This window comes from Zonotrichia leucophrys, chromosome 11, assembly GCF_028769735.1.
Source record: "Zonotrichia leucophrys gambelii isolate GWCS_2022_RI chromosome 11, RI_Zleu_2.0, whole genome shotgun sequence".
NCBI lineage: Eukaryota > Metazoa > Chordata > Aves > Passeriformes > Passerellidae > Zonotrichia > Zonotrichia leucophrys.
Genome location: NC_088181.1, coordinates 4569089 through 4584790, shown reverse-complemented (window position 1 = coordinate 4584790; position 15702 = coordinate 4569089). Strand labels below are relative to the sequence as shown.

The following is a 15702-nucleotide window of genomic DNA, read 5'->3' as shown; positions in this document are numbered from 1 at the left end:
GAGTTCTGGATAAGGAATGTGTTTGTGTGTGCATGAACTTAAGTGTGCTGAAATGGGGCAATATTTCAGCCACTTCATATTTCACCATTTCATGCTTATGGATGCAACACTGTTCCTGTGGTAAAAAACAGGCTCTGGTTATGATTATCCAAACCAGTGACACCAGTGGAAAATAACCACAGCATCAGGAGCAGAATGTGCATTGTGGCTCCTCAGTACTTCAGAGAAGATTATTATTTAAACTTTCTGTGAGAAGTGACCACGAGTTTAGAAAGCAAACTTTCTGGCTGTGTCACATAAACCAAATCTTGGTGTTCTGTGCATAACTACAAAAATTGGACCAAGGTACATGAGTCTTCCTAGAGCTTTTCCTGCTTTCTCTTGGATATGGAACATGAGGCTTATGAATGTGAGAAATTAATTAGCTTTTTCTTCTCTTTACAAATACATGTCCTAGGAGGTTTTATATGTTTGAATACAAATAATAGCTTTTCTTCATGGATTTTCATCCCTGCCAAGTTTCCTCCCTCTCCCACCACCAAGTAAACAAATACAAACTTTCTGAAGCAAGGTTACAACGTGAGACAGATGGCAGATAGGATTTTTGGGTTTCTATATCCCTAGAAAACTTCCTGGGATACACACTCATATGTGAATGAAGTGAAATTATTGCTTCATACTGCAAATGTTTCCTTTTCATTACAGATGACAATGGCCTTAATCCAATTTGGGCACCTTATGCAGAGCAAGTGAGATTTGAGATTTACGACCCAAATCTGGCGTTCCTGCGCTTTGTTGTTTATGAGGAGGATATGTTCAGTGATCCCAACTTCTTAGCACATGCCACTTTTCCCATCAAAGGAATCAAATCAGGTGAGATCAGCAGCTATAATGAGGTGTTGTTGAGCATTACTGAGCTGTGCCTTCCTCTCTGATGCCAGACTCCCTCCTGCCTGGATGAAGCTCCTTCCTCTGGCTTTACTTTTCAAGAGCATCTGAAATCAGGTGTTTCTCAATTTTGCCAGTCTTGCCTTTTGCTTCTCTGCAATTGCCATAGTAGAGTCTGCTCTCAGAGGAGCATTTGAGCACTGAAGAATGTTCAAAGTGTGCACCATTTCTATGACTGCGAATTTCCCCTTGATGGATTCTGTAATTGCCCTTTGTTTTCCTTCCCCTGCCCCAGGTTTTAGGTCAGTTCCTCTCAAGAATGGCTACAGTGAAGATATAGAGCTGGCCTCGCTGCTGGTGCACTGTGAGATGCAACAAGTTCTGGTGAGAAGCTCTGGGGTTTGTTGTGTGCACTCAGGGTGTCTGTTTTCAGTTCTTTGTGGGAGCCAGGAACTGGGGATTCAGTTTTCTGTTCTGTGTCTGATGTGCTGTTGTCAAGCATTTCTTCTGCAGGTACTGGGGAACACAAATAGCACAAATTGAGTTACTCTCCCTCTGGGTGGACAGATTACACGGTTGTTAAAAGAAATAACACACAAACAAAGCCTCATTACCTCCAATAGTTTTTGCTGTAACAGCATGGTCGTTGTCTTTCCTTGTTAACTGACTGATGCCATGCAAAGCTAGCTAAAATCAGCTTTGGCTTCATAGATTAATCTTTTTGTTTTTAAAGGTCCTACATAAAAAGAAATCACTTCAGCAATAGAAGATAGTAATTTCTCTCAGTATTTCATTAAAATAAACAACCCATCAAGTAGAAGACTTATCTGGTTCTTAAAGAACTGCTAATCTTCTCCTTTTAAGCCTCTCTAAACACCTACTTGAAATAGTAGTATTTTAAAACACATGGGGGAAAAATAATGATGCTCATGAATCCAGGCATTAAAGCAGCTGATCTGTGAAGAGTATTTGTTGGTGTTCCAAGGGTGCTGCTGTATATGTTGATTTGTAGGATATTTTTCAGACTCTTTCTCAATAATATATTACATAACTTAAATACACTTGTGATATGATGAAAGTTTAAAGATGCTTCTGGGAAGTGGCTATTTCAGGGTGCTTTCCAGCACCCTTCTGATTCAGAGAAAAAGAAATTTCAAGTTCTTATTTTTAGTCTGTCAAACCATTCAGGCCCACGCTGCACTTCACACTAGTGACATTATTTTCCTGATTGAAACATCAGCTTCTGTGAACTCTAAGTCATTATGTCTCTGGAGGGACTTGTACCTGCAGTTGCATACACTGAACTGGAAATTTCTGAATTCAGTCACATTGTTCTTCCCAGAGGAGTGGAAGCCTTTTTCAAACATTCTTTGTGGAGGTTTTTATGAAGCCCCCTTATAACACCTGGTGTAAAATGACAGTGTGTGCAATGACAGTGTTTGAAAGCTGTGGTAGGTTCTCTAAGTTCCTTCTGTGGGCCAGCCAAGGGATCTGAGAGCAGGAGAGGATCAGAAGCTGAGACCAGGGATGTGTGTGTGTGAAGAGGAGACCTGTATCCTTTCAAGATAACATTTAAATTGCTCATATTTCAGTGACTCAAGTCTCATAGGGGAGGCCTGGTAAACTGCTGGTCCTGGGCTTGATCCCTTAGAGAAAACTGCCAAAGTCACCATTGCCTAATGCTGAGCATGGACATCACTTGTGGATACATTGCAAACCCCTCCTGCTGTGGTTTCTCTTCAGGAATCCAGATCATTATTGCCTGGGGCAGGAGCAGCTCTCAAATGTTGTTCATAGCAGCAGTCTGTCCCCCAATCTGTCAGCACTGACTCCTTTGACAGTAGCACATTTCACACTCTAGAATCCCCTTCTGCTTGTCAAGCCAAATGAAGATGCAGCTCAGCTTGGTGTTTTTACAATGCCTCGTGGCAATGCAGTGCAGGACAACTTCCAAAAACTTCCTTTTGTTTGGCAGCCTGCAACAAGCCCAGACTCACCACAGTTGTCAACTCTAGAACTTTTGCCAGGTCATTCAAGAAGCATCAGAAAACATCAAGGCTGCCTCTGTTCCTCTGCTTCTTTTTAAGAAGTGATGGCCTTCCATAAAATAATGACGTTTAATAACAGGCCTTCCATAAATAATGCCATTTAATAATATCTGTTTATATACAGAGCCCATCTGCATGTGCTTGGAGATGAAATACAGAATTGTAATGAGGAATTACAGATGGCTGTGAAGTTTATCAGGAATAGTAAAGCAAAAACATTTTAGACATAAATATACACATTTGTGAATTATTATGTGGGGCCTTAGTTGCTGTACAACTTAAACATATTTTTTGACGTTGTAGGAATCATACTATACTGAGGTGGTTGTTGCACTTAGAGGCATGTCTTATTTGCTTGAAAATTGATTTACTTCCTTCAGAAAGTGCATTTACTTCTTCAGCTTTGTCTGACTACAATCAGCCTCAATGCTATATATGTTCTTGACTTAAAGATTGAAGTGGACATCTTAAAATACAGTTTAAGCTGTACCTTTGTGGATACATTTATCTACCAGAAATAACAGTGGTACATATTCATCTTGATGATTACACCTGCAAATTGGTAATTAACAATCTCCATTTCTTTTGTGATTTGGGAATACAAAGTTTCCTACCCCTTTACAAACAAAAATTAAATAAATTACTCTTTAAGTCTTAATCAGGAGCATAGCTCCTAGGCTGTTTCAGTTGCTTCAACCCATGCCTGCAGAGGAATGTGTTTCAGGAGGAAAAAAGGTTTAGGAAGGGATCTTGCTGCTGTAACTGAAACCTCTTGGGTATGTTGCTAAGCTATCAATTTTCCTAGATCTGTACTGAATGCAGAAAGAGGCATTCTTATTAGTATGCTGCCTCTGAAAATGTTTGGATTTATTACATTTATTGATTGCATGTCATTTCTTGTAGAAGGAGTATCTTGTTTTGCTGCTGATGTGAAAATTAAGACTTCAGTCCTGCCAGTTCTTTTCCCTACTAGTAACTCTATAAAGAGGCAGCTTTTGCATCCAAAGTTTTGAAGTATTAAAATAATTTTGAGTCCTAAAGGGAATAATGATGATTGCTTATGGTTGTAGAATATTTTGAGACCTTCTTCTGTGGGCCACAATAGAAACTCAGACCTACTCAGTTCCTTTGCAAGTACTGAATTGCCATAGTCACATAAAAATACAGGATCTGTCCTTCTTTCTTGGTACATCTGAGTATTTGCTGCTGTAAGGGGTCCTATTTACCAGTCAGTATTTTGACCTTTAGTCTACATTTCAATAGAAAATCCCCAGGATTGTCACTTTGTCACATGATAGGCAAATATGATGGAAGAGCCAAAACCTAAACATTTTAAAGTGTATTTTTAATATTATTATAATCTGATAAGCCATCATGATGCACTATTTTCTGTTATTTCCTCAACAGACTAATAAGGAAAGATATTCCAATAGAAGTGTTTAAATACACAAATTTTGTGATCTGTGCTAGAATGTCCCTGATGCCCCTGTCAGAGGGTATGGCTGCTCTTACTGTGGGGCTGAGGGTTTTTTAGTGCTTTCTAAGTTTGTTTCCAGAAACACTCCAGAAACATCCAATCAAACTAATTTTATAAAATGTTCTCTGCAGTTATTAAAATGTGGTTAGGAAAACAAAATAATCCCCCAAACTCTGCTGGTTCTGTCTCATTTTGGGAACAATTTTTACAAAATCTCTTTGATTTCCAATGTTCCTTTGAAGGAAAGTGAAGAGGAGCTTTATTCCTCCTGTCGGCAGCTTCGGAAGCGCCAGGAGGAGCTGAACACCCAGCTGTTCCTCTATGACAGCCACATGAACCTGAGGAACCCCAACAGGGATGCAATTCTGAAAGAATTCAACGTCAATGAGCACAAACTACAGATTTATCAAGAGACTTGCAACCGCAGGTGGGTTGATGATCATTTTCCTTTCCAAGGCAGTTCTGTCTAGACAGGATTTACTGTAAGAAACCTCAGCCATACCAAAGGGAGCATCTACAGAGTGGTGAGGGTAGAATGAGCTCATCTGGAATGAGAAAGGGCTGTAGAGAAGCCAGGCTGGGCCTCAAGCCACTAGAGGCCAGCAGAAGCTGAGGAATGTGTGCAGAGGAATCTCAGTGGCAGTGATCACAGTGACACTTGTAATCCTGGCAGGTTTTATATCCCTCTCTGCTGCTCTCTGGGAGGAAAGCCTGGAAGTATATACAGACAAATAAATAAACCTCTTCACTCTTGCTACACTATCAGAGTTATGTCCCTGGAAATGTCATGCACATATGAGATATGTGGGAACAGATACACAAACCACAAAAGATAAAACCAGTATTGAGTTGTAACAGCACAGCATTGTCAGTTCAGTGTCAGTGCATTATCCAGAGCTTAGGGGAAGGTTCCTTCTCCTTTGCTGTCACCTTTGGCTGGGTGTGAGGGAGATAGAGGGAGGCTTCATGTAGCAAGGGGAAGTTTTGAGTGGATCTCAAGACTTTAAATATTCTTGCTCTTTTTTGTGTGTGCTGAACAGCTGTGTGAATCACTTATTTACTCCCATTTATTGAGGGAAAAATTGCAGTACTCATTGCTGATACATAACTTGCCACTGGTATCCAAGTACATTGAATTTGGTAGACTGTTTTCCTCTGAGAAATTCCTATTAGGCTTGACTTTTTCCTTTTCTTTTCCCTTAAGATTAAAGGAGAAGAAAGTCAGTAACAGCAAATTCTACTCTTAGAGCCCATCATTCTTTGATGTGTGCTTTATGGTGCAATTCAGGAAGAGATGAATTTATCCTGGTCGTCCAACTCAGTGACGGTCTCATCAGACAGAATGACTGGAAGAAGAGAAGGAAGAGGAAATATGGATTTCCTTTATAATTTTTCTCCTAAGTAAAACTGTTTTAATACCTAATAATTTATATTCTGTACAAAGCATACCCTCTGTGCAGGCCAGAACTTCTGTGTATTCAAGGTTTTTAAAACTTGAGGATGTGTAGTTGGATGGACCTCACTTCTCACTATCAATACCTGAAGTACAAATCATCTCCTGCATGTGTGTACAAGGCACAGTGTCACAGATAAGACAGTCACAGCTATTTGCATGCATGGGATCACACCACTTCAACAACCTGGCTCCTCAAGATTAACTAGTAGTGAGCTTTTAATTTATTAAATGCTGTAAAAGCACTTCTACACCAGCATTGTCATGTCATGTATGTTACAATCCTCAAGACAGCAGATTGTGTTGCTGATACTGTACAAAATATTTTGGGCAGCTATTATCTCTTATTAAAAATTTTCTGTTACATTTTTGAGAACAAGATAATATGTTAATTTTGTTGAAAGAAAGTACCCTCTGTTACTGTAGTTGTGTTTTTCTTGTTGAACTCTCTTTAAAGGTTCAAGAAAGGAGCAATGTGTGAACCTCTATTCATAGCCCCTGTGAACTTCTGTTCACAGCCTTGAGGCACTGGAAGGAAGTAAGAGATATCTATTTGTTTGCAGAAAGGGAAGGTATTTAAAATTCTGAGGAGCACTTACTTTTGTACAGTATCATTTCTGCAAATCCTTTCAGCTGCTAATGTGCTTAGAAATGAATTTTTAAATGAACTGTCAATTTTTAATCTTGCAATCCTACATAGACGATAGTCGAATGATAGTGTTCTGTAAATGTAGACTGTTTTCCCAAAATGTAACTAATCCAAGAATGATAGTGTGCACAAATATAGAGGTACATCCTTCTGGTGCCTTTAATCAAATCAAGAACATGAAGCTGCAGATGAGAATACTTGTTAGATTAGCAAGTGTATTTTCCTGCCAGAGCAGAACTAAAGGCCTTCGATGGAATATTTAACAGCAGTTGTCATCATTTGTGTATGTGTTGATCCTTTGTGCTAGTGCTGTATTGTTACCATCAAATTTCTGTTTGTTGTATCTCTACATGGGATGAGTTTTGCTATCTATATTCCCAATTTCAGTGTTCAAGTATGTGCAGAGGAGTTCAGTTTTTGGAGTGACTGCCTGAGGCATAAAATGCTGCTTCCACAGAGCTGTACTTCTGATCACAGAGGACTTGCACAGATTTGGGATTCATGGCCTGATGCAGCTGCCTCAGCAATTTTCAGTTTCTCTTGCTCCCCATGCTGTGAGTTCTGTTGTTTCAAGAGGCTCTTAATTGATGCCATTGTGCATTCACAGATGATGGTTTGAGGAACCCCCTTGAGGCTTTAGCTATTCTGTAAAGACAGTCTTGTCTCAGAGATGAAAGTGTTATAATAGTGTATCCCACAATGGGGGTGGCTTCTGTAAATTTTTTATTATAAAGAAATTAATTACTAATCACCCAACTGAAAACAGAGAAAAGTTAAAGGCAATTCTCTCCTTTTCATCCTCCTTCCTGAAATCAGTACCCAGCTGTGATTGACCTGTTCAGGGATTAGATGGGTGTAAACCCTGCTCAAAGAAAAAAAAAATCAACATCAACTGTGGATTTGGGAGGTGGAGCTATAACCTAGACTGCTGTATAGAGCTGGTTTTATCTTCATTATCCAGGTGTGGATTGTTCTGCCTGTCAGAATTCTTTTTAAGCTCAGTTCTAGAGCAGACCCAACCAAACTGTCCATTTGTCCTGGCTTCCTCCACTGGGGTGCATATTCCTGACACAGCACAGCCACTGTGTGATGGACACAGGAGCAAGTCCCTCACGCTGCTCTTGTGCAAATATTTAAGAATTAGCTCATTTTGTAGTCCTTTGGAAAGTGCTGTGCACATTCTCCACTCATGCACAATGTCAGGGGTTATAAGAGCCACTCCATCAGTGTTTATGCAAATGCATTTTGTTTTACAGTAAAACTTTCCCTCAGAATATGATGTTACACTGAATGAAAATACTGCAGTGAGTCTTCTGCTGACTTGCAAGTGGTGGGCAAGGCTGTTTTCTAACTCTTCTCTTGGTTTTGCACTCTGTGTTTTATCTCCAAGACCTCACCTCTCAGTTCTTCCTTGGGGCAGGCTCTGAGGCAGCTTTATCACAGTTGCAGCAGTTTGAGTATGAAAGTAGGTTTGAAAGTGTGTGCGAATTTTTTTAATCCAGGAGGGAAAACATTTATACATTTTTGAAGTTAACAATTGTTAAATTGTTATATTCTTACAGAAACTGTTTTAAATCATTGAAATAACTTATTTTAATAAAAAATTGTTGATATCTCATGTTGATGTGAATGGTGCCAGGTGCTTCTTTGTTTAAGCTTTGTTTTGTTGAATTTCATTACTTTTGACAGTAATTTGAAGCAGTGAGTTCTTAGTGAAGAGCGATCTGGTGTGGTATGGTGTGCTCTGCTAGAGGTTGGAAGAAGGGCATTTCTGTGTTTTTAAGATGAACTGACTTAGAGATTGTTTCAGTAGACATGGTTATCATGGCACTTCCTCTGGCCCCAAACACACGAGGCAGAAGGAAAAGGTCAAAGATCGAGTTTAACTTGTGACTCCAAGCCAACCTTTTTCAGTGAGAGACAGATACAAACTCCAGCTCTAGTGAGAGTCACATTTGTATGAGCTTGAACAGTAACATCTGAGCAAGGCAAAGATTAAATTTGTGGTAATTTGGAAGAACAGTAATATTGATGTTTACAAAAAATATTTATCAGAACGCGTTCTGCCTGTGAGATTGCTGGGAGAACTGCTGCTGGGTGGCTGCACTGTCTTTATGTGGTGATTTTTTTAATTGTTGGGAGTCTTGGGAACAAATTTTTTCTCATCTTTTGATCCAAATTACAGGCTTGTTGAACATGAATCCATATGAGGTGTTTGCAGCCTAATTCTTCAGGAAGGTCATTAAATCAGACAAAGAGTCTTTATCACCTTAGTGAGTATTGATATGCATGAGTTCTGGAGTCCAAAACATTACTACATTTAGGTGTTTTGTTGCCTATATTGCCACTTTTTGCTGCCCCAACAGATCTATATATTTCTCTGTTGAAAGCATTTTGTTAGTTTTGCAGTTCTTTAGCCTCAGAGAAGGTGTGAGCTGGGTACCAGCCATTATGTTTGAATTCTCCAAACCAGTTGGAAAAATCTGAATTGGTGTGGAAGCTGAAGTGCAGTGGTTGAGATCTGCTACAGTCATGTGTCAGCATTTTAACTGCAGTCCAACTAGCTGGCTTTGTTCCAGACTGAAATTCCCTTTATAGCATGAGAAATAGAAGTTAAATATAATGAAAATTAACCTTCAGAATCAGTTCAGAGATTAATTTATCTTCTGATCCATAACAGCATTTATAAACATGCTCAGCTATTAGTTTTAAAAGAATTTAAATTAAATTAAAAGCAGTTGAATTCATTGCTAGTCTACATTTTTAGCTGTTACTCCAGTAAAACAGGGCACTGTGAGCTTGACTAAAGTAAAGCAGTAGTTCCCCCAACACTTCTGTACTCCTGAAATACAGTTTAATACCCAGATTCTTTACAGTATCTGTAAATTATCAGCCTTCAGGACCCTTTTCTCTGAAGAGCACATAGTGAATTATTTAATAAGACACTGCACTTTGGAAAGTATGTGGAAATCAGTAATAAATAGAAACAAAGGAACATTTTGGTTGGGTCCCTTAGGAGAAGGACTTAGAAAAATCTGGTTTGATGGAGCATCTAAAATAAATATGTTTAAATACACATGATAAGTATAAGCTTTCATGTATATCTTGCAAATTTGTACCTTGAAATGCTGTGCCTGAGGTTAAGTAGCTGACCAAGTATTCTTAAACTATTCACTTTAAACATCAGCATCATCCTTTATAGTAAGGCACCTATCAATTGTTCAATAATTTTGAGGATTAGGAAAAATTGAATCTGAGCTATATTTTCATTCTGCTCTTCCACTTTTTAGGTGCATTTCTGGTAATTTAGTTTCAGGAAAACGGGTAAGATGAAAATTTGAAAAGAGACACAACACTTGAATTAATTACCCTAATTTACCCAGATATTCATGCATGAGGAATAATGATTAAAAAAACAGGAAAAAGGAGAGAGAATTGTTGTTGTAAAACACTTCAAATAGGGCAGCTGTGACTGTCTTTACAGGGGTGGAATTTTCAAGCAATTTTAAAGTATCTTTTTAAGCCACAGACTGCCTGTTTTCCTTTTGGAAAGAGTAAGTATATGCTTCATCTCTGCTGTGGTCAGCACTTTGGTTTTTTTTAATAGCTGGAGCTAATGGATGGGGAATTAATCAGTGCTCTGATGATGGCTCGGGGTGTGTCCCCACATTAATCCCGTGTGCTGGAGCACTCTTGGGCCACTGGGACAAAACAATTCCTCCTGCTCTGTTATCAGAGTTCTGGCCTTGACTCCAGGCAGATGAAAAGCTTCACGAGTTGAGCTCAGCTCCTGCAGGACTTCTGGTATTTGGGGTTTTGTGGGGCTGTTTTTGTCTTGTCAGGAGCTGCTGCTGCTGCTGTACCTCAAAGCTGACCAGGGCCTGAACCTCAGCTGGTACTGACAGTGTGGATTTAGGATTCTTGGCTTAAGGACCCTTCCATAGATGATTTTCATAACCCCACCATTGAGATAATTATAAATAGCAGTAGCTGAGTTTTGCTGAAAGATTACAAATAGCAGAGAAAATTCCTCTGAGGCACAGGAGTTCAGTTCCCTATGTTAAAACCATTTTTTTAAAAGACTTGACATGAAATACCAATGCTGTTTCTGTGCAACAGGCTTGTGCAATTTCTTCTACATTTTGGTTTTGTCTTCTGCTGGCATTAGAATTTTGTAATCTATTTCTGATAACACTGTGTCAAAGCCAGAGAACTTAAAGGGGGAAAGAACAAAGTGGTTTCCACTTGAAAAAACAGAGCTGTTGGAAAGAGAGCATCGGCCCAGTGCTTTCATGAGGTCATGGATGTCTTTTTTCTGTTTTATTAAAAAGAAGATTTTTTTCTTTCTGCAGATGATGTTGTATATTAATGACTCCTGGAGAGTGGCCCCTGTGCCATCAGTGCTCAGTTGGAGACACATAAGCTCTTTATAAGAGAGTGCAACACTCCTGCTACAGAAACAGCTTATTTGCTATTAGAGAGGGGAAAAAAAGTGAGTTCTCTCTTGAGCTGTCCCTCAAGCTAAGTATTAAATTTAGTTTCTTTCATGGTGTACTTACTGGTAGGAGAATGAGGGAGAAAAGTCAGATCTGAAGCATAAAAATACAAAAAGTTATCAATAGTGTGGGCTGGGTTTTGTTTTTAAGGTAAAATTATCAGGAAGAGAACAGTAAAAAAATGATGCTGTCTTTAGTCACCATGAGCTGTAAAAGTCTAAGCAGGGGTGGCTGTGGATTTCTAGCTTGGTTCCTCCCTTTAGGCCTCTTGTTTTCTGAGAATCCTTTAACAGTGCAATGGAACTGCTCTGCTTCTTGTTCTTTACTTCCCCATTTCGGTTGCAGCAGAGTTGAACAGAAGTATCTGGAAGTTACTCTTAATTTAAGATCAGTGTAGCTTCAGCTATTAAAATGGAAAGACTAAAGTCTAAAGAGAAGTTTTAAATTCTGTGAGGATTCTGCTTTTATCAAGGGGTACAGAAGCTGCAATGCTGATGAGTTAAGGGAAAACAACTTTGTGTTTAAAATTTGAGGGGAAGTTTCTCAGTTTATGTATTAAATTGGCAGATGGAAATGCATAGGACAGCTGTGACCTGTACTTTTAGTCTTATCTTCTAATCTTAAAATTCCACAAAATTATGAGTTTCCTTGTAGCGAGTGTTTATCTTCCTATCACAAAGCTGAAATTCTATTTAGATGGTGTCAGGTGTTAAAGAAATATTATTAAAGGCTAAAAGTGTTTTATAAATCGTGGAACGTGAACGCAATCGCTCAGCAAATGTCTTTGATGAATTATTTGTTTAACCATTCCATAATGCTGGGAAAAATCATAGGTTTTATTTATGAATGCACTTTCAGCTGGCTCATTCATTTTAAACAGGCATATTTTACTGTTAGAAAAATCTACAAATCTGTGGTGCTTCAAGCACTTTGTGGTAATTTAGATTAAGCATGGTGCATTTTCCAGAAATGTCATTAGATATCAGAGTTAACTCAGGAAAGTACACCAGAATGTATTCATGTAAAAACCTCATTTATTTATTGTCTAGAAGTTTATCAGTTAATCTTGGTGAGGCATATATACATCCAAGTTGAGAAGCAGAACTGGGGTTTGGAATGTGATCAAAGAATAAATTTATTCTCCTCTGGATCATGTAATACAAACTCTTTAGGAATAAAGGGCAGTGATCAGGAGTAAAATCCCATCAGGGAGGAAGAGTCAGCCTAAGGACATTTGTTCCGTTCACTGTATTGTGCTGTTGTACCTGAGAGTAAAATGCTGTTTGCAGTAATACTGAGCTTCATCTTGTTAGTGATCTGATCAATTTCACTTTGAAGAGAATGAATATATAAAAAATTGCACCTTTTTACTCAGTTCCATTCCTTGGGGATAAAGCTGTTATTTACCTCAATCACACAAGTATGTGTTTTTTAAAAAATCTTTTATTACATGTCTGTCAAAACCAAGAGTAAGCAGAGAACATAACTAAATTCTGTCCTCAGCATTTCATCTTTCAGAGTGAAAATGTTGCTGCTGATGGAAGCCAGGAGACCAGCACAGCAATCAGCAACACAAGCAGTCCTCCATCTCTAACCAGGTGCATCATGGTGTAATTTCTTGGCTTTGGTCCACATCCCTGGGCTCTAAACCACTCCACCACTTCATCCAAGTTGTACTGCTGGGGCTCATAGCCCAGCTCCTTCCTGGCCTTCTCCATGCTGAAGTAGTGTGTGACACCAGTTTTGTAAACCTCCGTGCGAGTGAGGAGGGGCTGGAAGTTATAGACGTGCCCCACAAGGAAATGAACTATTTCAGTAAGGAATGCAAAAAAATAGACAAGGGAGAGGGGAAGGCGCAAGGTTGGGAACTTGTAACCCAAACCTTCCACCAGTGGTCGGAAAAATTCAAAGTTATTGACAGGCCTGCCATCAGAAATGAAATAGGCCTGGCCTGCAGCAATGTGCTGCTTGCTGGCTCTGAGGGCCTCGGAGGCAAGGACGTGAGCCTGGACCAGGTTGTCCACGTGTACAAACTCCACCAGGCTCAGAGGGTCTCCATAGACGAATTTAAACAGTCCCCTTTCAATGTAGCTGACTATTCTTGGCAGGTGTCTCTGCTCCCCAGGCCCGTAGATCCCTGCTGGCCGCAGAGCACAGGTCCTCAGGACACCTCTCCCATCTCCCAGCTCAGCACCGTTTGCCTCCAGCACCTTCATTTCTGCTAAGGATTTCGTTCTGGAGTAGTGATCAGGGTGAAGGTGCAGAGGTAGGTAAGGCAGAGACTCATCCCCATTTTCTATAATCTGGCCCCCAAATATCACATTGTAGGTACTTGTATAAACCAGGCTGGGCACTCCCCTGCTCCTGCAGGCCTGGATGACATTTTCTGTTCCTTTCACATTGATGTCTTCTATAAGTTTTCGGTTCAGCTGCTCCCTGCCAGACATTCCATAGGAAGCGATATGGAACACGCAGATTACATCTCTGAGAGCTCCTTCCACTTCTGACAGGCAACAGATATCCCCCTGCATGAACTTCATTCCCTCTGGCATGGTTTGAAGGGGCTTCACCACATCAAAGAGGATCACATCCACTCCCTTTTGATATATGGCACAACCTAAACTGAAACATGACAGAAAACATGAGTTAGGATATGGCACCATGGTGCATGAAACATCTCACCTGGAAGGGGGAGAAGACTGTTAACTGTTTTTATGCTGATTATTTTTCTGGTGGGAGTCTTTTAAATGCTCAGCCCCCCACTACAGGGAATATTCAGCTGTGATAGTTTAGGTACTGAACTGATTTCTCACATTCCATCAATACTCGGAGAAAAAGGAGAAAAAGAAAAAAGAGGCAGAACTGCTGTAAATGAAAATTCTGAAGAGATCAGCAACAGCAATTTTCAAACGTGCAACTATTGCCAAATATTTTTTATAAAAAAAAGCTTTACTTATTTTATCTTACTGCTTTTGTGCCATCCCAGTTCTGGCAAAACAACAGGTTGGTCTTTGCCATTGTGTTTGAAATTTACAGAGGAGCAGGAGAGATGCTTCTAAGCTGCTATGAATGCTTTGCCACATGTCTACATTTTACTCCAAGTCACAGGTATTGACACAAAGTGTAACTCTGGTGTTTCTCTTCCCCTTTCCTACGTTTTTGTATGTCTATTGTGCTTTAAGGGTGTGAGAGTGGAGGGAAAAGCCAAGCAGAAGTCAGACAGGCATCTCCTGAGATTTTTTTTCCTTCCCCTGACTTGAAATTTACTTTATTTTCTGGTTCTGACTGTGATCTCTCTCCCTCTGTGAGCAGTTATAGTCTAGGGCTCAAAATAGGATTTTTTCTTTACATGGGCTGCAGCAAGGGAAAATGGATTCCACTGATATGTGCACCTTATTAACAACCCTAATCCTAAACCACCACTGTTCATGAAAGTAATATATTCTTGAGAGTTCAGCTGGAGTTGTTAACCTATAGAGCTAAGCATACGTGTAACTATTTGCAGGTCAAAAGAAAACAAGTGTGGGCTTGTCCTTCAGAGCGGGCTGACGGTGGTGATCCCGCCCCTCTACAGAGGTGAGCACACAGGTAAATAAATGTCTGCCGGGCAGCTGCTGCCGGACAATGGAAAAGGGATAACAGCTTTACTTACAGCCTCTGGAAACAGAGTGACTGAGGTTGTTTAAAACTGAGACCCCGGCTGAACCAGAAGATGGGAACACCTGGATCAGGTGTCTCAGGCCCACAGGTCTGCCTTTTACAGATGGATTTTGCTGCCTCCCCAGCAGCAATCTCTTATATTTATTCCTGTATGTAATAACTATTTAATGCACTAACCGGAAGCCAAAATAACCCCCTCCTCCAGTAATGAGGACTCTTTCCTTGGCAGCGTTTCCTTCTTCCATCCTCCTTCCTTTCGCACCGTGTGCTGGAACTGACCTACAAAATACACCGCAAACACACCCATAAAAACCAGTCCGCGTTTTACCATCGCCGCACATTCCCGTCCTTATTCACCGCTCTCGCTCACGCTTTAATTCCGGCCCTTCCCCGGGGAGCAGGAGGCGATTCAGGGCCGGGATGGCTCCCAAGGGAGGGACGCTGTTCCCGATGAGGGAGCGCCGTGCCAGCCCCGGGCCCCCCGTACCTGCGGCGCTGCCGGCCCGGCCCGTCCCTGCCGATTCCCGGGGCGGTGCCGATCCCGATCCCAGGAAATGGAGCCGGGCGGGGCGGGGGCGGCCCGAGATGGCGGCCAGAGCTGGGCCTGTGCTGGGCTCGCCAGCCGTGCTGGTGTGGATTTCTGTGCCGGGCCCGTGATGCTGCTGCCCTCCCCGCACAGCCTCTGAGATGGGGGGCTCGGTGGTGAAATGAGAGCCTGTCCCGGCCCGGTGTTTGTACCGCAACCCCCGGGATCGATCCGGGTCGGGGCAGCCGCTGGGATCGATCCGGGCTGGAGCAGCAGTGGGAGAAGAGCTCGGGGATGTTGGTGGCTGGGAGCTGCACCTGCTCCAGCCCTGATCCCTCATGCCTCGGCCCTGATCCCCCCATTCCCCGGCCGGAACCCCCCTTACCCTGGCCCTGATGCCCCCGTTCCCCGGCCCTGAAGTGGCTTCCCCGGGCTGATCCCCCCGTGTGGACGGCAGGGAAGGGGGCAATTCTGCCTCTCTGCCCCGCTCAGGTGAGACCCCACC

General features: G+C 41.3%; 2 protein-coding genes across 9 annotated transcripts in view; one reads left to right on the top strand and one right to left on the bottom strand.

Annotated features, from left to right (window-relative positions):
- The window catches only part of PLCG2 (phospholipase C gamma 2), a 62341-nt gene extending 54332 nt beyond the window's left edge, over positions 1-8009 (top strand). For all 6 annotated transcript variants that reach the window (XM_064723368.1, XM_064723366.1, XM_064723372.1 and 3 more), the window contains 4 exons: positions 706-873; positions 1184-1272; positions 4656-4840; positions 5618-8009. In XM_064723368.1, coding sequence (XP_064579438.1) covers positions 706-873; positions 1184-1272; positions 4656-4840; positions 5618-5660 — 485 coding nt within the window. In that variant the 3' untranslated portion in view covers positions 5661-8009. The remainder of the gene's footprint in view (positions 1-705; positions 874-1183; positions 1273-4655; positions 4841-5617) is intronic.
- Positions 8010-12031: 4022 nt separating this feature from the next.
- SDR42E1 (short chain dehydrogenase/reductase family 42E, member 1) lies at positions 12032-15373 on the bottom strand. 3 transcript variants are annotated; one of them, XM_064723118.1, is made up of 3 exons: positions 15159-15373; positions 14849-14950; positions 12032-13633 (listed from the first exon to the last, which is right to left on the bottom strand). In XM_064723118.1, exons 2-3 carry the CDS (start codon positions 14914-14916, stop codon positions 12526-12528), a joined length of 1176 nt encoding a protein of 391 aa, XP_064579188.1. In that variant the 5' UTR covers positions 14917-14950; positions 15159-15373; the 3' UTR covers positions 12032-12525. The 3 variants fall into 3 exon arrangements, with proteins under 3 accessions (XP_064579188.1, XP_064579189.1, XP_064579191.1); XM_064723119.1 differs by having other exon boundaries at positions 15042-15175; XM_064723121.1 differs by lacking the exon at positions 15159-15373 and adding an exon at positions 15029-15129 and having other exon boundaries at positions 12058-13633.
- Positions 15374-15702: the final 329 nt, after the last annotated feature.

Excerpts from the sequence above, each read along its gene's own strand:
- SDR42E1 (XM_064723118.1), bottom strand. The coding sequence starts at position 14,916 with ATGGAAGAAGGAAACGCTGCCAAGGAAAGAGTCCTCATTACTGGAGGA. Across the intron at positions 13,634-14,848 it reads GGGGGTTATTTTGGCTTCCG|TTTAGGTTGTGCCATATATC; the intron begins GTTAGTGCATTA and ends GTCATGTTTCAG.